At 43.8% G+C, this 26,063-nt stretch overlaps 1 protein-coding gene across 2 annotated transcripts in view; it reads left to right on the top strand.

The window, feature by feature from the left end:
- Positions 1-26,063, top strand: part of cwc22 (CWC22 spliceosome associated protein homolog) — a 279,770-nt gene that overhangs the window by 202,126 nt on the left and 51,581 nt on the right. For both annotated transcript variants that reach the window (XM_051930614.1, XM_028806203.2), the window contains exon 15: positions 10,087-10,147. In XM_051930614.1, coding sequence (XP_051786574.1) covers positions 10,087-10,147 — 61 coding nt within the window. The remainder of the gene's footprint in view (positions 1-10,086; positions 10,148-26,063) is intronic.

The raw sequence follows: 26,063 nt of genomic DNA, 5'->3' as shown, positions 1-26,063 counted from the left end.
CTTACTTTAAAATGCAGCCTTCACTCCCAGTATACATTGAGGTCTAATCATATTTTCGTCCATGACCAGGCTAAGTGAAGCGGCCAGTGGAGCATTGTGGTCATCGTCCAATTTTTCAGTGAGGAATGCTGATGATTGCACATCCATTTTGGTGGAGTACAGGCGGCATTCTTCTTGCTGGCAGCTTCTAGAAAGTTCCTCACCTTCAACTATTCACACATTTTGCACATTCAGTGAGCTTTTAATGCAGCTTGCCGGCTATTGGTAACTACCATCATGAGTCTGTGTTATACTGTATATGGACTGCGCTCTTCTTTTTTTTCCTAGCTGGGCTCAGTCCACCTGCTCTAATCACTCATGGCCTCTTCCTGAAAGTGACGACTGAGGCCTGCTTTAATCAAGCAGAAGCCCTGCCCGAAAGACCTGTCCTTACATCCTGCTGCATTAGGCACACAATTTTCAAATAGTTACTTTGAAGTTCTGCTTACAGCGAGACTCTCGCCGTACTTGTATGTGTGTGTTTCACAATCACCTTTGCTTTGTCCTGTTGGAAGCTGAACCTTTTGGCCATGTCTGGTGTCCTGAGTAATCTGCAGTTAGTTTTTAGTAAGGAGTTTATGTGGGCTTGACCGCTTTGTGGCTGGGCTGCTGTTGCCCCTCGATGCCTCCACGTCACAATAATGGCACTTCCAGTTGGCCAGGACAGATCTAGCAGAGCAGAAATTTCAGGTACTGACTACTGGGCAAAGGTGGCAGCCTGTAATGGTGCCTCATTTATGGTCACTGAGCTCTTTAGTATGGTCTCTTGTTTGTCAGTAGAGACTGCATGGCTCTGAGTTGATGCACCTGTTAGCATTGAAATACCTGAACTCCATCATCTGGGGGTGTCATAGAGTGTATGATTAGGACTTGATTTTTTTGTTTAATGCTGTGAGTTCCAGCAGAAATTGAAATTCCAGTTTCCTAATTCATTCAATAGCTTTTGTATCCCTATAGCTACAGTAGGTGCCCTGATTAATGTGTGGACCCCCACACCGTCTCTTATCTCAGGAGGAAGCGGCCCTGCTGCCTCTTCCAAAAATGTCTTGCTACGGCCGAATGCTCCCGTGTCCCCCTTCTTCACCTGTAGGTGGCAAAGCCGGCCCTCCTATATCCTCATCTCCATCCCCTTTCCTGTTATGTGGTCGCTTGAAGAATATCAGCACTGGGATCTGAAAGGGACATTTAGCACTCATTTACTGAGGAACGTTCCAAACAAAAGTTAAAAAGGAAAGCCAGTAAGAGCTTGATGACAGATTTCATAATTGATTTTGTTTACCACAAGAGGCTTGAAGCACCAGAGACACTTAAATGGAAAGTTCAGCTGAAGTTCAGAATGCAATAATTGTTTTCCTACATGAGAACGTCTCGGAGGTCACAGTCCGGGTTAAAATTGTTCAGCTGCGTGAGGTCGCCTAACATCAGCCCAGTGACCCAGGATTTACTCTTCCAAGTATCCTTACAGCACCTCCATTGTAAATATTGACAATATAGGCGACTCTTCTTATTGTAAACCACAGTTAACGTGAATATCGGCAGTGTCTCTTAGCAGCCTTTGTCGAATTTCATAAAGTGTTTGACTCAGTTGATCGAGTTGCCCTGTGGGACATCCTGAGGGTTCGCTGGATATCATGGCCGACCTATACACTGGTGCTGTGCTGAGTGGAGACAGACCCTCTGCATTTTTCCCAGTTAATTCTGGGGTTCGTCAGGGGTCTGTTATTGATCCCACTCTGTTCAATGCAATGGACTTGGGTGGTGGGCAAGGTCGTGGAGTCCAGTGCCTGTGGGGCATCTGTTAGTGCAGAGTGATTCACTGATCTTGACTTTGCCAACAATGCTGTGATCTTCTCTAAGTCAATGGAGGGTCTGTTCGGGGCTCTCAAGCGACTAAGTGAGTAACTCGATTACTAAAAAACATCAATGCTATTTGCGTTCAAATCAATACTATTTCGAAGCTTTGCTTAATCCAAATAACTACAACTCCGTGAGCTCACTGTGTTTCACACAGACAATTATTACTGTCACACAACACACTTACAGTGCAGACATGTGACGTGAAGAAGATGTGTTTTAATGGCGCAGGTTACAAAATGGAGAACGATAGAGAAAATAGCAAGGGGGAAGACATTAAGAAACAGGCCAGAGAAATTTGACAGAAAGCATCCAAAGTTGAGAATCGTTTCAAGAAAAGATAAAACAAAATGAACGAGAACTCTGTGCAGAGTACATATTGTAAAACCGAACTAGCCAAACCCGTCAACGCTTCAGCATCTCGGCAGAAAGCATCCAGTCTACACAACAGTCCGCAGAGTGGACCTGACACAAGGTAACATTAACGTTAGCATTTAACGTAAATCAGTATGATTGCGAGTTGAGATGAAGGCTAGAGAAGAATGGACGTTAATTAATTAGTTATATGTAATGTCTAGTTAAGAACGTCAATCTATATGGTGGCTAATTGTGATGCCCCAAAGTTTGTTGAGTTTTGTTCCAGAAAATGAAACGCTGCAGTCACATGTTTTTAAAGGCTCAGTTTCTTTCATGTTGTTACCATGTTTATCAGGTGGAGTGGTGGCTCTAAGGCTAGGGATCTGCAATGGCAATCGGAAGGTTGCCGGTTCGAATCCCGTAAATGCCAAAAGGGGACTCTGCTCTGTTGGGCCCTTCAGCAAGGCCCTTAACCTGCAATTGCTGAGCGCTTTGAGTAGTGAGAAAAGCGCTATATAAATGCAAAAAATTATTAAAAAAAAAAGATTATTATTAAAATTATTATTATCATACACCCCATGTCTACCTCGTCCTGGGGGTACAATCCTACCAGAATTCAAATGCCACTAAATTACATTGCTTTGTCTAAATTACAAATAAAGATATACAGTACAAAATATTCATCAAGTTATATGTAAAATCTCACATCACAACAAATACTTTGAAATTAATGTATTTTTTTTATATTTATTTTTTTCATTTCATACAATTTTTTTTTTTTACATGCTGGAATGTAATATGGCAGTTACATGCACTAAGTGGGTTTAGTTTTGACAGATAATATTGTTGTATGCAATTTAAGTAATTAAAGTGTTCATTGTTCTAAAAAGTAAAACAATTAGCTGTTCATTTTAAGAGACCGGTCTTATTTTCTCTTTTGTATATTTACTATCGCTCTTTAATAAAGCAAAAGTATTTCTCATCCGATTAATCGATGGAGTGAGTCGATCCAATACTCGACTGCTTAAATAATCAGTAGCTGCAGCACTAGTCGTTAGGGGCGTGGCCTTAGAGGTCGTGACCTGTTTGTAATTGGTGCCACAGGATAAAAGGTCAGCTGGGTGTTCTCTTCCATACCCGATCGGCGAATACCGAAAAACCTTCAAAATAAAAACCTTTGCTTATGTGTTACTCGCGAGTTTCGTTCGGCTTTGACCTCGTTGCCTCTACCTTTTGACTGTGAGTTTGGCTCTCACACTTTGGTTTTTATTTTCTGATCTCCCAGCTTTGACCCTTTTTTGTTGTTTTTATGCATACGAGGAGAGACACAAAAATAACCAGACTGGGCTTGGGGCTTTCCTGGAAAACCGTCTGGAGGTCGGTTGGACGTGAATCATAGAACTACATCCCCTCCTATATGCTTACCCTTGGTATCATCTGCAAACTTAACCAGCTTGTTCCTTATATTCCTATCTAAATCATTTCTATATATTAAAAATAGCAGCGGCCCTAGCACTGCCCCCTGCTGGTCACTACTCTTAACATCGGCCAATTCTCATGAGGTTCCTTATACCAGCGTTTCTCAACCTTGAAGTATTTGTGACCCGAGTTTTCATAACCGTTTTAATCGCGCCCCCCCCTAACGTTTTTTTGAAAAGAGCCCACTAATACCAATTTGTTCTTTTTTAATTAATGATATATCATAGATGTATATTTTATTATACCTACTTAACTTTTATCGCCGTTTGTCTAACTCTATATTTATTTTTCTAGCATCAGAGTGTAGTTTAAGTTAATTTGTTTTGGTTTCAATAGATGTATTTTTCATATTTTCGACTCTTCTTTTTTTTCACATCTTCGCGCCCCCCCTAGGGTGGCCCGCCCCACAGTTTGAGAAGCACTGCCTTATACCATCATCTTCTGCTTCCTGTGTCTGAGCCAATTCTGCACCCGCCTACACACCACACCCTGAACTGCCACTTCTTTTAGTTTGATGCCCACCCTCTCATGTGGCACCGTATCAAATGCTTTCTGAAAGTCCACATCAATAATATCATCTGCTCCACTCTGGTCGTGTCCTTTTGTTGCCTCCTCATAGAATTCCAGCGTTTTGGTAAAACACGACCTTCTTCTTCTGACCCCGTGCTGACTGTCCTGTCCTTGCCAGGTGTTGCTCAGTCTTCTCCTTAATAATTCTGTGAGAACTGAATTCATTCGCGAGGGCAAGTTGTAACTCAAGTTGGTTGTAAGTCAAGACTATTTTTCCCATAAGAAATAATGGAAATGCCCTTAATGCGTTCCGAACCTCCAACAGCAACATTTACTTAACTTTTTCTAATAAAAAAGGGTTGTATAATGTGCATAATTTACCAAAAACACCAGTAATTTTTCTAATGTACTAACCAAACAGTTATAAAAAGTGCCTAGCCTACCAGAAACAACAATTCCATACTGTACTCACCATTTAAGTTGACATCTTTGGCTTGCAGGAAGGAAGGAGAAGGAGAATGAAATGGAAGGTGGTTATTGTTTGGAAGGAGCCTCTTTATACAAATCTTTTCTTTGTAAAATTGTCGAGATGGTGGATTTCGACATGCTGTACATATTAGTGAGATCGGTCACACGAACTCCACTCTCATATTTCCACACAATTTCCTTCTTCGTTTCGATTGTGATCGCTTTCTTTACCTTCGTTACCTTCGCTTCCTTCCTTAGCAATTATCGAAATAAATTATATAAATCACTGCGCTGACCGAAATTATGTCCACAAACACACGTATCTGGTCTCCGACTGACACTTACAAATGCTCTCGGCTGTTTGTTTACAATCGCGCAAGCGGATACACGTGACCGCATTCGGGTCGTAACTCAAAACAAAAACAATTTAGGTCGTAAACCAAGTTGTTCGCATGTCAGGCCGGTCGTATATCAAGGGTCGACTGTATATGTAAATATATATGTAGGTGCTGGAGTTTTCTACGTTTTACTTGGAGTCTTCGTTCCGTAACAAACGGTGCCCTGTCTTATAATCCATTATCGAGACTGTGACTTTAAGATGAGTCCAACAAGAAATTTACACAAAACTGTTAGAAAGCTTTTCTCAATTCAAAGGAAGCACAGACTTGAGGAGTAAGTGACCATGTAGTGTGGTGGTCAGTCGGACTTTAGGAACCTTCAAAACTCGACTTGATGTTTATTTTGGAGGAATTAAGTGGTGATCTTGTTGGGCTGAATGGCCTGTTCTTGTCACAGTTGTTGGAGGCCCAATATGTACTTAAGATACTGTATGTCATGGGAAAGATGAGACCCACCATGAACATGAAATGCAGTGCCGTTGTTTAGGAGAAATGAAGTGAATGGGATTGGCGAGCTTGCTGCTTTTGTTAAGATTGTTCTCACTAACCCCCTTGAAGCACTCGAGGACAAGCACAGGAGGTATAACATTCAGTCATACTTGACCTAATGCCAGGAAGAGGATGATGACGCCTGAAACGGTCCCTGAAATTCACATGTTTCATATTTAAAGTATTTGCTTCTGTCAATCTTGGGGTCTACTCCTGCATTCCTATATGAGAATTGCAAATGTTAGCATTGAGACTGTTATAAAGTGCGGTGTTAACAGTAAATCGTTTAATATGTTTTTAAATGGACTGAACACCAAGGCCTGGTTTGCGATTTAAATAAAAGTTCCCATCTTAGTTAACAACCTGCCAAAATATCCCATTCCTTCTGCATATTTCACGGCATTAGAACATTAGAAAAGCTACGACGAGAACAGGCCACTGAGCCCAACAAGTCCATCCATCCTCTCCATTAGATTGTTCAGAGTAACACCAGGCTGGGGTGTGAAGTGCCCTGAACTCCTGCTGTCCACCACCCTCTTTTATATTTAAAGACGTACTCGATGTAAGGCCGAGGAGCAAAGTGACCCGAGGCACATTAAGGCTGGTGGACATTTCCTCTGGCTGCCGAGACGTCAGTTTTTAGGAAGGAGGCGCTGGGGCTGATTGAGTTTTCGGATTTTAACCTCGTTTTTTATTGGACATTTTTAACCTTCACTTGGCACCTTGTTTTTATGGATTACTAGCCATTCCCTGTGGCTTTGCCCCCGTAGTAGTGAAACAGAACAGTGAGGAGGCCCCACCTAGCTCTCTACTCCTGACGTCACTCTTCCGCCCTCCCCTCGGCCTCGGATTAACAAGAATATATCACTCCTGCAAGTGAACTATGATTCTTAGCGCAATTAGAGAAGTTGCAAAATCAACCGGAATGTTCAAGTAAATTATAGAAAAAAAAGATCTAAATCTATTAAGTAGTTCTCTTGTTCGGTAACTAAGCGGAGTTAAGGTTACACCTCGAGGCAAACCAGCCCAATGAGTCTATCTCGTATTCGTGCTAATAAATCGGTACCACAAGCGAACTACAATACTTTGCACGATGAGAAACTCACAAAATTAGTGGAAGGTTTAAGGTTTCTTTATTTAGTCATGTTTACACAAGAAAACATGTTCTCAGTTGCATCTAATAACAGACAGAATGAAATAAAACAGACAAATAGAGACAAGAAAGGTTAAGGTAAGGCAGTTAGATAATATATTTACACCAAAAAAAGAAAAGGTTACAGGATATATATCAAAACCTTAATCATTATCTCCACTATTTCTTATTGAAAAGTCGTATGGCACTAGGAAGAAAGGAGTTTCTGGAGCGATTTGTGTGAGTTTTCAAAGCGACTCTCCTTCCTGATCTACTGAACTTTAGTTCTACATGTAATGGATGTCTGTCATCAGTTGAGATGATTTCCAGTTTCTTTAGCATTGCCCTCTGACACACACCAGTCAAATCATCTACATCAGCCCCAATAACTTTAGCTGCATACTTCGTAATCTGCTGGAGCTTTTTTGAGTTTTGGTTTGTCAGACTATTAAACCAGGCAATGAAACTGAAAGTGATCACGGACTGGATCATACTACGATAGAAGGACAACATGAGGTCCTTGTCTACTTTAAATAGTTTGAGTTTATGGAGGAGAAATAAGCGCTGGTTTCATTTAGAGAATAATTTTTTTATATTTGTATTCCAGTTAAGATTGTTATCTAGGTAAGTTCCTAAGTATTTATATTCATTCACTATTTCTACCTCCTCTCCCAGAACTACAATAGGTGAACATACAGATTTCTGTCTCTTAAAATCAAATATCATTTCTTTGGTCTTTTTTTACGTTCAGAGTGAGAGAGTTTTTATTGCACCAGTTTACCGTCCAGTCCACTTGATTTAGATGGTGGCTTTCATCCTCCCCAGATATGCGTCCTATGATCATGGTGTCATCCGCATACTTAATAATGGAGCAGTGGCCATTGCTCTGTCTCAGGTCACTTGTGTACACAGTAAACAGTAATGGTGATAAGACACACACCCCTGTGGACTTCCTATGTTTGAATGAATGGCTATTGAAAAAGTGTCCCGTACTTTAACTGTCTGTGAACGATTTAAAAGAAAGTTCTGAATCCATAGTGTGATAAATGGAATGTTCAGGCAAATTATAGAAAAAACCCAAGCTAAATCCGTTAAGTAGTTCTCTCGTGTAAAGCGGACAGACATACAAACGGGTCTAAATAACTATAAGAAACTAGCCAACCTGCGGCGTAGCATATGCCGCATAATCACGCCGCTTTTTTAATGATTTTTAAGCACAGGGAAAAAAATGAACATTTGAAAAATCCGTAATTTAATAAACCACCAAGAAAAGTAACATTGCAACAATGCACGCTCCGAACCAACATACAATAATCGTTCAGTACGCACTGCCTGCTCGTGTGCTCGCCCCCAATGCTTTCGTCTCTGCTACAGTCCACATGCACCTCTGAGCCACGTTGTCTTTTCATTGTTCTTTGCAGTTCCGGCTGCTTTTCTATATATAATCCACCAAGTCGCCCGACCATGGTAGTAATGAAGGGGGTGTGTACAAAGGGCAGGGACGTAATCAGTGCGAGCGTATGACCCGCACTTACTGGGAATTCCTCGTTCGTGGGGAACAATTGCAAGCCCCGGTCTCCGTCACGAATGGGGTTCAACGGCTTACCCACAGCACCGGGTAGACACACGTTGATCCATTCAGTGTAGCGCGCGTGCAGTACCGGACATCCAAGGGCATCACAGACCTGTTAATGCTCAATCTCACGTGGCTGAAAGCCACTTGTCCCTCTTAGAAGTTGGACGCCGACTGGTTGGCGATCGCGTAACTATTTAGCAGTAGGGAGTCTCATTCGTTTTCGGAATTAACCAGACAAATAAGAACGGCCATGCACCACCACCCAGAGAATCGAGAAAGAGCTATCAATCTGTCAATCCTCTCCGTGTCCGGGCCGGGTGAGGTTTCCCGTGTTGAGTCAAATTAAGCAAAATTTGTGTGTGGCGAGTTGTTGCGTCCGGGCACATGAGCAGGCACTGTGAATGCCGTGAGAGCGTGGGTGGACGCGTGCCAGGGAATAATGAGTATCTATATATCTTCTTAGATATAGAAAGCGTCTGATGCGGTGTTTGGTGAATTGTTGCAGTTTGTGAGTTAGCAGTTGTGATGGCTTTACACTCCAGGACATTGTGGTGAACGCTGGTAACAATCAGGCGGGCAGGTTCTGGCGTTCTCGTCCCATGCTCTTAGAGTTGGTTGGCGTGTCACTCTATCAGTTCGAGTTGTTGGGCGGTGCTCTGTCGTTCGTATCCCACGGTCGGACGACTTGGTGAATTAAATATAGAAATCCTGCCGAAATTGAAAAGAATAATGAAAAGTCAACGTGGCTCAGTGGTGCATGTGTACTGTAGCAGAGACGAAAGCGAGTTGGTGAGTTGTTGCGTCTGGGCACATGAGCACGCACTCTGAATGCCTTGAGAGCGTGGGTGGACGTGTGCTCGAGTTGGTGGGCTGGGCTTTGTGAGTTGACTGACATGGCTATTTTTTGCGTATCCCATGGTTGTCTTCCAGCAGTGTGAATGCCTCGAGAGACAGGGTGTCCTTGTTTGTTGAGTTGTTGCAGTTTGTGAGTTAAAAGCTGCGATGGTTTGACACGCTGGTAACAGTCAGGTGGGCACAGGCGTTCTCGTCCCATGGTCTTAGAGTTGGTGGGCATGGCTCTGTGTTGTCGGCAGACGTGGCTCTGTGAGTTGTCGGCGTATCCCATCATCTTAGCATTGGTGGGCGGGTCTGTGTGAGTTGGTGGGCGTGGTTATATCGTGCGTATCCCATGGTTGTCTTGCCTGTTCTGTCGGCTTAGTGAATTATATATATAGATTTGGCGCTTGGACCACGAAATTTTTAAAACCGTTTCTTAGCGAGCACCTATGGGCCAAGGGTAACCTACATTCCAAATGTCAAGTCCCAAGTCCTCGTGGTGGAGGAGGTTTCGTGATGAGTGAGTCAGTGGTATTTGGTTTTTATATAGATTTAGATAGATGCTGCCTGGAACTTTAACCTCGTTTTTTATTGGACATTTTTAACCTCCACTTGGCACCTTGTTTTTATGGATTATTTATTTCTTGAAGATTGTGACCACTGCACTTTTGGGCATTTTATTGTTTGGTATTAATAAAAGCCCCAACCCATTGCTGTCTGTCTGTGTGTGTCCTTATTTGCCCAGCTCTTATCCTTTATCGACGGTTTCCGGCGGCTCAAGAGGCTCCTGGCAGTAACCAGGGACCTGGACCATCATCTCCACCAACATTTCTGGCCACCCTCGTAAAGTGATTGCCAGTCTAGATGTGACCTCACTCAGGCTCTGCATTTCGTGTCTTCTTCTGATCATACAGTGCTCATTATTTATTTTTCTTTGTTTCTGACAGTTTGGACTTTGAAGAATGTGCTCACAAGCTGCTGAAAATGGACTTCCCAGAAAACCAAACGGTAAGCATGCTTTACCGAGCGGGGGGAGGGGTGGGGGGGGTGGGGTTTTTGGGGGTGGTGCATTTTTACGATTGAGGGGTGAGGGATGTGTGCACGTTATTGGTTGAGGTGAGCTGGACATCTGGTGTAGCATACGGGCGGCTGGAACTGTTGATATGTGAGCGGAAATGAGGCCTGGCCTGTAGTAGACAGTGCTGATCCTCATCTTGTTGTGTATGAGGGGGGACCCAAAAGTTCCTGAGTTGTTAAAAAATAAATAAATAAATAAATTATACATCTTAGAGCAATCCCCTTGTAGTCACCGCCAAGATCTTTGCCTTCACATCCACTCTGCTTGTCTTCCATTCCTGTTAACATTTCCTGTACTCGTCTTTTGTCACCGTGTCCAGAGACCCTTGGATTTCTTCCCCAGTAGCAAAACGTCTTCCCTTCAGTCTCAATTTTAATTTTGGAAACAAAAACACAATCACGAAGAGTGCAAACTGGTAAATGTCGGAAGTGTGAAGTGATAGCCCCATTGTTTTTGACTGTGTAAGTGCCCAGGGGGGGTGGATGGGCATCCCAGCCAGGAAGGTTGTCCAGATTGTGGACACTACCCGGCCGGGATGCCTTATAATTACTCTCCTGGGTGAGAAGCTGGAAGGAAGAATTCACTGGTGAGAGCTTGAATCCGAGAGCAGTTCATCCCCCATATTAATAGGTGGCGTCGTTCCTCACAAGTTGTCCCAGTTTGGACACACGCAGGGCTACATGGGATTTGGGGGTTCAGTAGCACAGCCCTGTAGGGGTCCTTGGGTGATGATAGAGGGTGCTTCCCGGGGAGGTCCTCCCTGGGTTCTGTATGACTCAGAAGTGTTTCCAACAAGCCATGAGGTGCCACTGAAGGGACTCCCGGGTCCAGCTTAAAAGGAGCCCACCACCATATCTTAGATGAGTCCGAGTCGGGAGACAGCGGGTGACACTCACTGGAGGAGATAAGAAAGAGTGAGAGAGTGACTATTTAAATCTGTATATTGGGTGTAACCATTGTTATATTTAAACTCTGCAGATTAAAATTCCTTTATTTGAACCTGGAGTGGTGTTGGGTTTGGGGGCTCAGTAGCCCACCTTACTGGTGACAGCTGACAACATGGGGTGTGTGCAGGTGTGCCGTCATGGTGCAAAATGCTCTCTGCTCCGGTCGTTTTCTTCCCCTGATGATTCCCCACAGCCGCCTCAGCAGTTCAGTGTCATATTGCCGATTAACAGTGCATTATGAACAAATCTGTTAATGTCGAAAAACACAATCATCGTCGTCTTGATTGCATAAAAATGTGAGGCAACTAAAGCATCAATCGTTTTGTTCACCCCACTGAATTAAAGCTGAAAGTCTGCACTTCAACTGCGTCGGAGTTGTTTCATTTCAAATTCATTGTGGTAATGTACAGAACCAAAATGAGAAGAAAGTTGTCTCTGTCCAAATATTTATGGACCTCACTGTATCTTATTGAAGTAAACATACCTGCGTTATTATTTTCCCAGCAGCCGTGAGTGTAAGGCGAGAAGCGCACGTATCAAGCTGTAAGCAGGGCCGTCTTAACATCATTATAGGACCCCCGGGCAAATTCAGCACTGGGGGCCCTACCTACACAACCACACAGCAAGTACACAACATACATAGATAAGCATGGGGTCCCCAGGCAACTACCCAGCATGCCCATGCGTTACGACAGCCCTGTTTGTAGGGCTCACTCGAACAGCCTAGCAGAAAAGAGTGAGCGGCGTACAATACGGTGACAGAAACCTATAAATAAAGTGACACCTTGACTAAGTTAATAAAACACAGGAAAATAATCACAGCCATCACGCATATTTTCAGCGTCACGGTTGCCGATGTTGACGTGACTCTTTTGTTTTATTTGTGCTTTTTAACGACATCGTTACGTTTTGCTAAATGAGAACTCGTGAAGATTCCCCACGTACCTCAATGCGGATTATTAAAGAGTGAAGTTTCTGCCATAAACGGGTTATCCAGCTTAACCTGACGATGTGTGTGTGCACGTAGTGGCACTCGCTGACTTGCGTTTCTTCTTCTGGTCCCAATTTTAAATCCTTTCCGCCTTGCAGATCCGTTATTGCTGGATGGACAGAAATCGGCCTGTATGCTCCAGGTATTTCTCTTAATTTGCTATTATTTTACTTGACCCTCATTGGTTTGAGGTCTTCACCGGACATTTCATCTGGAGATTTGCTGCTGGTTATTTTTTATCACCGAACTCAGTAATAAACTAACTCGGTGGATATTTGACTGGCCCCTTTGCTTTGGGAAAAGTGAAATTTCACGTCACACTTCTGCCCTCGAAGTGACAGCTGGTGATCTGCAGAAGAAAAGCAGCAGGCAGGTTTAGCGGTTAGGAGCAGACGCTGATACAGCGCATTGCTGCACCCACCACATGACAAATCAACTCAGGATCCCAGATTAGGACCCAAGCTCAGCCATGCAATGGGTGACACCTCAGCACCACACCAGTTCAGACGGAATGGAACCAGTGGGAGGTTTTTTTATGGTGGCCTGAGTGCCAATTCTGCCACCAACCCCCAGGTTTTTCCCTGCAGGGCATACATGCAGGGCTGGGTGCAGATTAACATCAAACCCAGAAAGGAGCAATTGCAGTTTAAGGGCCCAACAAAGTAGAGTCACTTTTAGTGTTTACGGGATTTGAACTGGCAACCTTCCGATTGCCAGTGCAGATCCCTAACCTCACGGCCACCACTCCACCCCAAACCGCGGGTTTAGAAAAAGAAAATAAAAAGAAATCCCACATGTGCCGTGGTGTCAGGACAGTGCAGGGGTTCTCAGGGTTGTACCTCACGTGCTAGCAGTGGACGTCATTATCAGTCTGGTGGCCGGAGTGCAGATTGATGTGGAAAACGCGTTGTTTTTAAACACTTCAGTCTTTGAGTTGTGGGCAGGCAAGCGCCATCTCCACTTGAATACCTTTGGAGCTGATTAAAGACTCCCCGGAGGAGGCCGCCTCGCAGGTTCAGGAAGGAAGCACATTATGTAAGAAGACCGGCCTCCCATTTAAAAGGCAGCCAGACCTTCCTCAATGTGCTAACAAGCCGGCTGGACGGCAGGAGTGAGCTGTTAACAAACAATGGGCTCCCTGAAAGGAAGTCGGCGCTTGGAATGACATTTTCACCATGGGTGGTCTACAGATTTATTTACTTATTTATTTATTTCCCTCTACATTCATAAACTTTAGGTCAGTTGTGCCCGTGGTGCCAGCCTTTCCCTTCTGCACTTGCTCTGTTGGACTCTGTGCTTTGGTCTGTCTGTGAGGCTCCTTTCATCTTAAGGGGCCACCTGACCCTGATCTGTAAACCTCAAGGTCCCCTCAGGCCATACACGTCACTTGTAGTAATAAATGGAATCTTTGTACTATTAAGGATGCAGAGTGGAGGAATCAGATTTTGTGTGGAGTTTGCTGGCAATCGGGCAGCCTGGGTAAACCCCAGAAAATGGCTGTCAAACTGTTGATGATGATGATGATGAGCCCCCTCAGACATACAATTTAACTTTGTTATTGATTTCATGTGTTTGACTCAGAAGCTAAACTTTGTCAGGGGTCACCATGCCAGCGCGTGCCCGTCACTCAGTTGGTAGCTCATGTACTGAGGATGGGCACAGAGACGTCTAACAGCCTCTGACATCGACTTCATTTTTGGGCCGTCTGGTCGACTTTATGACCTTGCAATAACAATAAAGGGCCTCCTTTTAAAGAGGAGATCCTGCTGGTTTCATCCCGTAGTAATTCTGTTTATTAAAGCTGGTAAATAAGCAGATGCCATAGCTCTCTTCCTCCTCCTCTTCCTATCACATAATTAGCTTCTGCAGTTTGCTACACGCTCAGCAGCCATGTCACCTTCTCAATCATTTTGCCAATGCAGTTTTCTGTAAGAAAGACGCCAACCCCGTGAACTTCACGTTTTCTTTTTACTCCTGTCACGTAATCAGCTCCTGCAATTTGCCTCACGCTTAGCAGTTCACTTGTACCAGCAGGCTGCATGCAATGGAAGGTGAGGCTGTCATTTTTCTTCTTCTTTCTGTAAAGTCATTGGCTTTTGCAAGTTGCTTCACTTTCAGCAGATGCCACCATGGCTCTTTTCCTGTCTGCCATGTAGCATGCCTGTCCCATTGCTTGCCAATTAGAAGGACTCAAGACCCGATTACATTGCCCTGGGTAGCCCACACCTCCAATTTCAAGATTCAAGGCCCAGTGATTCTAACGTCTCAATGTAAGCCTCTTGTTTATTTTTTAATAAATGGGTTGTCCATGTGGCCTGGTATAATAATGACACTCCCAGTCCCCTTACCTCATGGCAGCCTTTTCCTCTTTGGAGAGAGCTGCCTGTTTTCGCTGCGTCGCTCCTTGGGCTGACCACTCTTGTAGACTCAAGTGTTTTGCTGGGAAACTGTGGTTAGTGGTTGCAACTGCATTGGACTGGTTGAGCAACTCCGGCCTAGTTGTGTCAGGGCTTTGGTTTCCTGACAAAAGCATCAATTTATTGTTAATTTCCACTCATCCATTGCCCATCACTTAAAGTTATCAGTCATTAGCAGCAGAACTGTAAACCTCATAGCAGCTAGATGGAGAACTTCTGGCTGCTTTGTCTTTTACATCTTATTACTAAATAAGGAGCCATTAACACACTGAATGCAGCTGTTTAAGATTGAAATAAGCAATTAAGGGCGGGGAGACTTAACAAGCGAGACCACTAAAATGAAGCATCAAACTATCACTTAAGCAATAAGTGTTTCATCAGCAATAATTGATTGCTCATTAAGAAACTGGGTTAGAACAAAAACCTGCAACCACTGCGGCTCTCCAGGACTGACGTTGCCTACCCCTGCATTAATCCATTATTTACTAATTAGCGGGTCTGATGCTAAAGTACTTGTAGCCTTTGATTATTCCGTGTAGTTCGCCTGGCTGTCTGCTCTGCTCATTTTTAATTGTCGTTATTAACATACGACGAAGGGGGAAAAACTGCACAGAGAAAGTGCAAAATAGAATGAAATCAATAAAAGAGAGTTAAGCATTTCAGTCTCTAGCAAAAGCAGAAATATTTCTAAATGTCTTTATAAATGTAAAAATCATGCTGCTGTGCTTTTCTGAATGTAGAATAAAAGAAAAATAATCCCAGCTAATTAAATGAGGTCAGTGCAATCAGGTGTTGTCACTGATTAGGAATCTGGTTGGAACAAAAACCTGCAGCCACAGGGGGACCACTGGGCCGAGGTTGTGGACCCCCTGCTCTAAAGTCTGCTACATAATTGCAAATAGACATTTTTTGATAAGTCAATAATTCTTACAATAAGGAAGACAAGATTTAATGTCATAAAATAAATAGTTTCCCACTTGCTTAGATTTCATTTTTCTGCAGTGTAACTCGTCTGCGTTCATCAAGTGAGATCTCGCACAATTCGTTGCAATCCATTGTCACAGTTTGCATAGGAATTTCCTAGCAGCGAGGCCCTGATCATTGAAAGACATTCAAATGTTTGTGATTTTACATGAATTGAATAAAAATTGTTACCCAAAAAACGACTATTTAACAGAAAGTGACATCTATTCTGTTCTGTGCCGCTTCCGTCTATTTTTTAATTCTTATTTCACTAATAAATACCCCTGAATACGCTGGAGTCGGTTTGCGAGAGAACTCGTTGGTGTCGTCCATTAATGGATCTCCTGCTCCGCTCGTATTTAGCTGTTAATAAATTTACAGTTTGTCGGCTCCTTGTGCCTGAGTGTCCTTGTAGGGTTGACGTCGACTGTCATGCTCTAATTAGTGTGTAGCACACATTGTGACCAAAATAATACTGAGTTGAACTCCAGATAAAAGCACACTTGAGCATCTCTTTTCTTTTATGCTAATATTCTTGTGTCTTGGCAAGTAGGCCGTGTGTTGTGTGTGGTTTTTTTTTTTTTAATTTGTATTCTGTATATAACAATTAAATTTCCCTGCAGACGTTTACCTTCATCGGTCACAGTGGGGGATGGCTGTGATTTTACTTTATTTTATTTTTTTAAATTGCGTTTGGGCTTCAGAGTGTGTAATTAGTGCGTTTCACAGCAGTGCTGCCTTTTGGCTGGGATGTCAGGTGTTTATTTTAATTTTTTTTATTGATTTAAGAATTTCAAAAAGTTTCCAAATAATAGAAATCTGTTCATTGACCTAAGAATGAATGACAATAAATTAATGCAGAAACACCGATGTCTTAATTCTGCCCCTTGCAGGGTTGCTAGAGCCTATCCCGGCAGCACTGGGAGCAAAGCAGGAAATGACCCTTAATGAGGTCCCCGTCCATGTGAGGGCCTGCGTGTGCACATCCACACTCACTCACTCTCACTCCACACTGATTTATAATCACCGTTTGGTCAGTCGTCTTTACGGTGCTAGAGAGGAAAAAAGGAGTAAAATTGCCAAATCAGGGGTGCAAAGCTTGTAGAGACTTACCCCAGGAAGCCTCGAAGCTGGAATTATTGCCAAAGTGGCTTCTATGGAAGGAAGATTATTTGTTCCAAAACTAAATGCAATCCAACATGTTAACTGCTGTGACTAACAGGGGATGCCATTGGGCCTGAAATCCCCAACTCAATTCCATGACCAGAGTCGCAGGTTTGAAATTGAAGGGTTTTTATTCAGAGGCTGTACCCTCACAGGCGTCTTCTTTATAATAACTTCCTCAGCTTCCAGTCCTTCCATTCCAGTGCTGACCTCCTCCTTTCCCGACTCTGACCTCTGCGATGAGATCAAGCAGTTTCTTTTATGCCAGACCAGGGAGTCTTGGCAGTGTCACGCGATTACACCCGGGAAGCACTTCTATGGATACAGCTGGTCAAAAGTTTTAGAGCACCTCAGTTTTTATGGAAATGCATGCAGTTTAATGTCTTAATGTTTCATGAAATCAAGGCATAGGACAAATGCACAATGGCAAATAAAACAGCAAGTGAGGGAATCATTAAGTGTCCAAAACTTTTTTCAAATTTTGGATTCATCAAAGTAGCCCACACTTTTTGCCAATCTAACAGTCAAAATGTGGTAACCCTTTGGATTGAGAATGCCAGTCATTCTGTGCAGGTCACCAACTCTACCTCCTCCATGTTTGACAAAAAACTGAGAGATCATTCTGCCACCAAGTCGACGGCGTACAAACACCCTGCATGAAGAACTGAAGATCCTAGATTTGAATTCATCAGTCCATAATACTTTCTGCCAGTCTGCAGTAGTCCACAGTTGGTATTTCAAGGCCCTGTTGTGTCCGCTAAGGAATGGCTTTCTTCCTGCCACTCTCCCTGTTAAACCTGCAGCACAAAATCTCCTCTTCACAGTAGACGGTGACACTCGCTTTTGTCATCCTGCACTGTTAAGCTGTGCTTGACACTGTTGTCCTGTGAGGTGCCTGTGGTGACCCTCAGAAACTCATCTTCTGATTGGCTGGTGACTTTGGCTCTGCCTGATCTCGTCCTATCAGAGTTTCTTCCAGTTTCCAATTGCCACTGTGAAGCTGTGCTTGATGCTCTTTGTGCTGTGAGGTGCCTGCGGTGACCCTCAGAAACTTGTCTTCTGATTGGGTGGGTTACCTTGGTTCTGCCAGATCTCGTCCTATCAGAGTTTCTTCCTGTTTTCAATAGCCTTTGGATTGTGCAGAACACCACTGTGCCCACTGGCACTTTTTTTGTTTGCAATTCCTCTAAATGAAAGGCCTACACCTCTAAAGGTAATAACGCACTCATTTCATTTGTTAATTGCCATTTCTTGCCATTCTATAGTGTAATATTGTCCAAATTGTACTTCAGAGGGTGTACTAACACAGTAGTCTGCTCCAACTCTGCTTTAAGACAGACTGAGGGTTTTTAAGTAATCAACACAACTTGGGACACCCGTGCAAATTGTTTGCTTCAACTTTCAAGGCTTCATTAACTTGAATTGCTGCAGAACATCTGTACGTTGTCACAACGGGCCTGAATGAGGCCCATTTGTAATATTCTGAGATTTCCTTGTTTTTCCCAGTTTTTTGCTAACCTTCCGGCACTTTCCTGCTTACCTTTTCACCATCTTAGGTCATTCATTGCATTTCTGCTGATGACATTTGAAGAAGACCTGGAAAAACTTTTGACCAGTAGTGTAGATAGACAGATAAATTTATAGGTCGGAAAACTTCTGTGAATGAGAGCTTGCAGTTTTGAAGCGATTTGTAATGAATTCTCACACCTTTCTAAAAACTTTTTTCCACTTTGGAGTGGAGATCGATGGTCCAGACATTTGCATGGAATTGGGGAGCTGCTGGTTCCTTTGTCATTTGTACCTCCTCATCAATTGGTGGCTGCTTAGGAAAACTCTTAAAGAATTAAAATCCAATTGGTCAAAACTACTGTAATGTGGAATTATTTTGAATTGTATCTAGTAAGGGAATCACTTTTTGGTTTTGTTGAATATTTTTGCATGTCATTTTTGTAAATTATCATGTGTAGTTTTCTGACTGTGTGTGTCGAGCTTTATAACACACTGGTGAGGCCTCATCTGGAGGTCTGGGTGAAGTTTTGGCCTGCAGGCTGCAAAAAGGACATAACAACACAAGAGAAGGTTCAGAGAAGAGCAAGTAGGCTGATTGAAGACTTGGACAGCATAAAGGTTTGGGCGAATTTGTGGCAGATGACAATGTCAGTAAATAAATGTAAAGAAGTACATGTAGGAAGTAGTGACAAGTCACGCAAAATAACACCTTTTATTGGCTAACATTAAAATGATTACAATATGCAAGCTTTTGAGGCAACTACTTCAGGCAAGATGTAATACAGAAACTGGAGTTCCCTGTGTTTATATGGACACCAGGACAAATAACAACATTGGAAAACCTTTAAGTGGTTTAGAAGTAAAAAATTAATAGACCTCTTCAGGCTAATATTCATTTAGCAAGAACGGAGTACAATGTATGGCAGTTGAGAGTGTCGAGTCCACTACGACTCCTAAATCCTTCTCATGAGGTGGACTCTCGATTTTCAGACCTCCCTCTGTGTATTCAAACCTCACATTTTTACTTCCTACATGTCTGTAGTACTTGGGTGTTGTACTGTGTTAGCCATTTATGGATGTAGTGAGAAGTCAAAGCAAAATGACCCCTTTCGTTGGCTGTCTAAAGAGATTACAATATGCAAGGATTCGAGGCAACTCAGCAGATTTGTGGCCTGTGACATTTAATGTCAGTAAACGTAAAGTGTTACACGTAGGAAGTAAATATGTGAGGTTTGAATACACAATGGGAGGTCTGGAAACTGAGAGCCCACCTTATGAGAAGGATTTAGGAGTCATAGTGGACTCTAAGCTATCGACTTCCCAACAGTGTTCAGTAGCCATTAAGAAGGCTAACAGAATGTCAGGTTATATAGTGCCTTGAAATGTGGAGTACAAGTCACAGGAGGTTCTGTTCAAGCTTTATAACACACTGGTGAGGCCTCATCTGGAGTACTGGGTGCAGTTTGGGTCTCCAGGCTACAAAAAGGACATAACAGCACAAGAGAAGGTCCAGAGAAGAGCAACGAGGCTGATTCAGGGCTACAAGGGATGAGTTATGAGGAAAGATTAAAAGAGCTGCGCCTTTAAAGTGATGAAGAGGAGACCTGAGTGAACTGTTTAAAATTCTGAAGTATTTATGAATGAGTTCATCAAGACCATGCGGACACAGTTGGAAACTTGTTAAGCTGAAATTTCACACAAACATTAGGAAGTTTTTCTTTACGCAGAGAAGCACAGACACTTGGGATAAGTGAGCAAGTAGTGTGGTGGACAGGAGGACTTTAGGAACCCTCAGAACCTGACTTGATGTTATTTTAGAAGAGTTAAGTGGACTGGACTGATGAGCTTTGTTGTGTTGGGTGGCCTGTTCTCGTCTCGATTGTTCTCAATAGCTAATGTGTGACCTGCTGATGTTTTAAGTGGAAGGCACTTTATGAGAATCTGATAAATCGACTGTTTCTCACTGTCACCCATGCCACTGAATTTGTTTTGCCACGACCTTTGACATTTTTAACATGAACTGACTCAAAAAGCAAATAGCTTTAGCAGCAAATAAATGTGTTCTAATTAGACATTTGAAGCAAAAACCTGCAGCCATTGCAGCCCTCCATCTCTATGATTGAAGACCCTCCCCGGCTCAGGGGTATAAGGTTTGAACTATAAAGCACAAAGCCTTCATTTCAGCCCTTGTGTGACCCCGATGGCTTTGTTTACCTTACCAGTGGCCACAGAAGATATGGAAGTCGCTTTGGATATGAAAGAATTGTCAATTAGTTGACCTCCCGAGTGCTTCCATCAGTGGGGGGCACACAAGGACATGACGGAGACTGAGCAGGCTGTTGGCGATTAGCTCCCAGTGTTTTCCCCTTGAGGCGCACGCTCACTGAAGGCACTTCACGTTTCTTAAGTTCACGCCTCACAGATCATTCCCATTACGTGTGCTGGGAGTAGCAGCTCTTCAGCTGATCAATTAAGATTCCGGACTGTCCACGGGTGATCCGGCAAAATCTTGTTAAGCCGTTTTGTTTTTTCAGTGGTGTCTTTTGCTCTTAATCACATTTAGTTGAGTGCTGTGAGTCAAGTGAAGGGTGACCTGGTGTGAGGATTATTGGGGTTGTCGTCATCTTGGGTCAGGGTGTGACGATGAAGAATGAGGAAATGAAACTAAAGCTCTCTTTGGACATCGATTCGTTTTACACCAGGAGTCTTTGAATTGTGTTAGGGCGGCACGGTGGCGCAGTGGTAGTGCTGCTGCCTCGCAGTTAGGAGACCTGGGTTCACTTCCCGGGTCCTCCCTGCGTGGAGTTTGCATGTTCTCCCCGTGTCTGCGTGGGTTTCCTCCCACAGTCCAAAGACATGCAGGTTAGGTGGATTGGCGATTCTAAATTGGCCCTAGTGTGTGCTTGGTGTGTGTCCTGCAGTGGGTTGGCACCCTGCCCAGGATTGGTTCCTGCCTTGTGCCCTGTGTTGGCTGAGATTGGCTCCAGCAGACCCCTGTGACCCTGTGTTCGGATTCAGCGGGTTTGAAAATGGATGGATGGATGAATTGTGTTAATGGCACTTTGGTTTACTGTTTGCTGCCTTCACAAAGCCCGTGTTACGTTCCTTGTTTTTTGTGGGTGGCTCCTCCAAAGAGGCGGGGCCAATTGCACATCACTGTGAGGCCCTGCCCTCAGCCCTTTAAGGGCGGGGACAATTCAGAGTCCCTTGTGGGTTCATTTGATTGCACTTGGGAGTTGGCGCAGCGCCTTAATCCCACGCCACAGGAAGCCAATGAAGTAATTGAGAACGACCGCACCCGCAAGTACAGGTGCGACTCGCCCCAACTACTTCATTAACTCCCCATGGTCATGCAATCTGGCCATTTTTTTTGAAGCCCCGCTATACCACACCGAGCCATTGTCTCTTACGCTGTACTGTTTATTAGCACATCTCTCTATTCATGTCACATTACATCAGTCGTCCACACAGCGCGGTCCAACTTCTACCTGTGGACATGTTGCCATGGTGTTTCGATACGTAAAATACTGCATGATTCAGAGGGTCCCCAGCTTTTTCGTGACCACAGCTGTTTGAAATATTGTCACTCACTTCCTGTTCAATGCATTGTTTATTTACAGTACATCCAGAAAGTATTCCCAGCGCTTCATCACTTTTTCCACATTTTGTTATGTCACAGCCTTATTCCAAAATGGATTCAATTCATTTTTTTCCTCAGAATTCTACACACAACACCCCATAATGACAACGTGAAAAAAGTTTACTTGAGGTTTTTGCAAATTTATTAAAAATAAAAAAATTGAGAAAGCACATGTACATAAGTATTCACAGCCTTTGCCATGAAGCTCCAAATTGAGCTCAGGTTCATCCTGTTTCCCCTGATCATCCTTGAGATGTTTCTGCAGCTTCATTGGAGTCCACCTGTAGTAAATTCAGTTGACTGGACATGATTTGGAAAGGCACACACCTGTCTATAGAAGGTCCCACAGCTGACAGTTCATGTCAGAGCACAAACCAAGGATGAAGTCAAAGGAATTGTCTGTAGACCTCCGAGACAGGATTGTCTCGAGGCACAAATCTGGGGAATGTTACAGAAAAATTTCTGCTGCTTTGAAGGTCCCAATGAGCACAGTGGCCTCCATCATCCGTAAGTGGAAGAAGTTCGAAACCACCAGGGCTCTTACTAGAGCTGGCTGGCCATCTAAACTGAGAAATTGGGGGAGAAGGGCCTTAGTCAGGGAGGTGACCAAGAACCAGATGGTCACTCTGTCAGAGCTCCAGAGGTCCTCTGTGGAAAGAGGAGAATCTTCCAGAAGGACAACCATCTCTTCAGCAATCCACCAATCAGGCCTGTATGGTAGAGTGGCCAGACGGAAGCCACTCCTTAGTAAAAGGCACATGGCAGCCCACCTGGAGTTTGCCAAAAGGCACCTGAAGGACTCTCAGACCATGAGAAAGAAAATTCTCTGGTCTGATGAGACAAAGATTGAACTCACGTTTGGAGGAAACCAGGCACCGCTCATCAGCAGGCCAATACCATCCCCACAGTGAAGCATGGTGGTGGCAGCATCATGCTGTGGGGATGAGGACTGGGAGACTAGTCAGGATAAAGGGAAAGATGACTGCAGCAATGTACAGAGACATCCTGGATGAAAACCTGCTCCAGAGCGCTCTTGACCTCAGACTGGGGCGACGGTTCATCTTTCAGCAGGACAACAACCCTAAGCACACAGCCAAGATATCAAAGGAGTGGCTTCAGGACAACTCTGTGAATGTCCTTGAGTGGCCCAGCCAGAGCCCAGACTTGAATCCGATTGAACATCTCTGGAGAGATCTTAAAATGGCTGTGCACCGACGCTTCCCATCCAACCTGATGGAGCTTGAGAGGTGCTGCAAAGAGGAATGGGCCAAACTGGCCAAGGATAGGTGTGCCAAGCTTGTGGCATCATATTCAACAAGACTTGAGGCTGGAATTGCTGCCAAAGGGGCATCGACAAAGTATTGAGCAAAGGCTGTGAATATTTATGGACATGGGTGTTCTCAATTTTTTTATTTTTAATAAATTTGCAAAAACCTTAAGTAAACTTTTTTCACGTTGTCATTATGGGGTGTTGTGTGCAGAATTCTGAGGAAAAAAATGATTTTAATCCATTTTGGAATAAGGCTGTAACATAACAAAATGTGGAAAAAGTGATGAAGCGATGTGAATACTTTCCGGATGCACTGTATTTATTTATTTTTTACTTTGAAATAGTTTCTTATGATCTCATTAACAGATCAGGTGACCCCAGGGGTAGGTAGACGCTGATGTAGTTCATTGTTACCAACTGCTGTTTACTCCAGTGGTGAAAGCACAACAAAGGTTTCCCTTTAGACGTCCATATTTGTTGTTTTACCGAATGCACTGTAACTCAAGGGTGACGTCACTCCCAGCTCTGACATCCGAGGTCAGTGGAGTGCAGCAGACGCTTCGATGGATTTGACTGCTCTGAGGTGATGACATTGTGTAATTATCTGTGCGGTAAAAGTTACCGATGCTGTGGGGTAACAGACTTTACAGACACATGTCCTGAAAGTTCATCCTGTCAAACAGATGCTATAGACAGACAGAAAACAAGTCAAAATCGGAAGGAAACGTTAAGCTGATCAGTCATCAGATTTAAATCAGTTAGCAAAACTACAGGAAGTAAAAAATCAAGAGCAGAGCTCTAAAAGCATTAAGCTGATTGTCACCAAATGAATGGCACACTAACACCAAGGTTATCTCAAATGAGAAGATGGCAGCCAGTTGACCTGTAAGAGCATTACAGTAATGACATCACATGTCGCAGCCTCCTTGTCCACGCCCACATACTGGCAATTTGAAAGCGTGATGTCATTAACCGAGTCACGACTGTTTACACAGCGTCATTATGGTCACATGGTGCCCTTGAGACGTTACATAGCACACAGGCTGTGGTAGAGACGGGTTAAAGTCCGTGTAATCAAATGTCACATTTGCAGTGCACCATCTGTTGGAAATCATTAAGTAATGCATGTAGTAGTAAAATGTCTTACTGCAAATGTTTGTGATGCACCATCTGTTGGAAAGAGCGGTACAATGTACATATCTCTTTTATTTGCCATTTGCTGAGGGATTTGTAAAAGCAGAGTTAATGTTTATGGTGTGCCTTCTGTTAGAATGATAAATGCATTCCATTTTAATACTATAAATGTTTGTGATGCGCTGTCTGTTAGAATACCAGAGACATAACAACCAGATGGGCACACAGACAGTTATCCTTTTATTAAGGTGGGTTTCCTTTGTGCTTTGCTGTAATGACCACTAGGGTGCCGCAAATTACCTTAACCACCACACGGTGGGGGGCACACTCCCTTTTTTTTTTTTCACTTCTTGCACTCCCTTTTTTTGTTCTTTCTTTCATTCTGCTTTCTAGATTCAGGTGGAGACCCCTCCATTTTACCATTTTTTTTAATCTGTTCACTCATTTTCTTTTCTTTTTGTAATTCTTTTTTACTTCTTGTAAAGCACTTTGCATTTCGCTTATGTTTGAAAATGTCACACAGAAATAAAGAAAGGCGTTCCCTTTTTCTTTCCCTTAATGCTGCTGAATTCCCTTGAGCCGAAGTGCAAATTTGAATTCCAGGGTCCTCATCACAAACAAAACCAGAACATGTCGCGTCTGTGTTAAAAGTAACTCCCAGTTGTTAGTAAAAGCTGACCAGGGGGTGGGGGGCCTCCTAAGCCGAAATACTTCATGCTGTGTCGCGCTGTAGGAAAAGCCATTGGAAGATTTTCTGAGAACATTCCAGAAAGGCCAGTTGATGAGTCACCAAGTTGCGGGGACCCCCCCCCCCAGACGGGGCAGCAGTGTCGACTTTTGCTTTGTGTTCACTCTTTGGTGCCTGCTGTGTCGGCCATTGGAGGGGCGCTCCATCAGTGGCAGCGCCAGCCATCTGTTTCAGTTCTTCCATTAAAAACAAAGCCGTTTGTTACGAGGGTGAGTCACGCTGCCTTCACGTGAGCTCTGAGTTGTGCAGGCCTTCACTTGACAGCTTCTCATTAGTTTTACTAAAGGACTCATTTTTCCTGATTTTTTTTTTTTTTTATCCATGCTTTACCCCCCAACCCCCACCCATCTTTCATAGTGGTGGGGGGGGTTAGGTCTTTGTGCACACGTGGACTTCTCTACATCCCCTCTGGGCACTGGATAAACCCCTTTAACTGGCTGCATCTCCAGGGCTTTCATGTGGCCTGTCATCTTCTGTCTTGACGTCCAGCAGAATGTCATTTGAAATATTTGTGGCTCGGCCGGCCAAGTCCTCGGTTTTGGCGTGTGGGAGAATTTGAAAACACAGCTGGGAGATGTGGCTGGAGACGCCGTCTGTTAGTCCCAAGAGTGAGCGGTTAGAAGTCGTAGAGCAGGGTCAAAGGGCACGGCTCACTCCGGCAGGGTCCAGAGACTCCCATCACATGATCCTGGCTCACTGTGTGTGTGTGTAAGGGGACCATCCCTGCTGGTCACTGCCAGCATTTGTAATACTGTCTTGAAGTGAGTCGTTTTGACATCATGTTGTTATTCAGCAGTTTGTTTCCATATTGCAGTCATTTGACCTGCGTATTTTGTTAATAATAATAATGAATTGTTCATGTAGCTCATTTCTAGACACGCAGAGCCCTTTATGTAGAGGATGGGGAGCCACTTGACCCAGCACCAGTGTGTAGCAACCACCTGGATGATGCAGTGGCTGCCATTGATGCACCAGATGATAACTAGGAGGTGGTGATGGGAGGAGAGAGAGATAGTTAGCCAATAGGAGACAGGGGATGATTAGGGGGCGGGGGGGGCGAGTT

The sequence above is a fragment of the Erpetoichthys calabaricus genome, chromosome 8 (assembly GCF_900747795.2).
Source record: "Erpetoichthys calabaricus chromosome 8, fErpCal1.3, whole genome shotgun sequence".
NCBI lineage: Eukaryota > Metazoa > Chordata > Cladistia > Polypteriformes > Polypteridae > Erpetoichthys > Erpetoichthys calabaricus.
The sequence above is the reverse complement of the archived record's forward strand: the minus strand, read 5'-3'. Positions and strand labels throughout refer to the sequence as shown.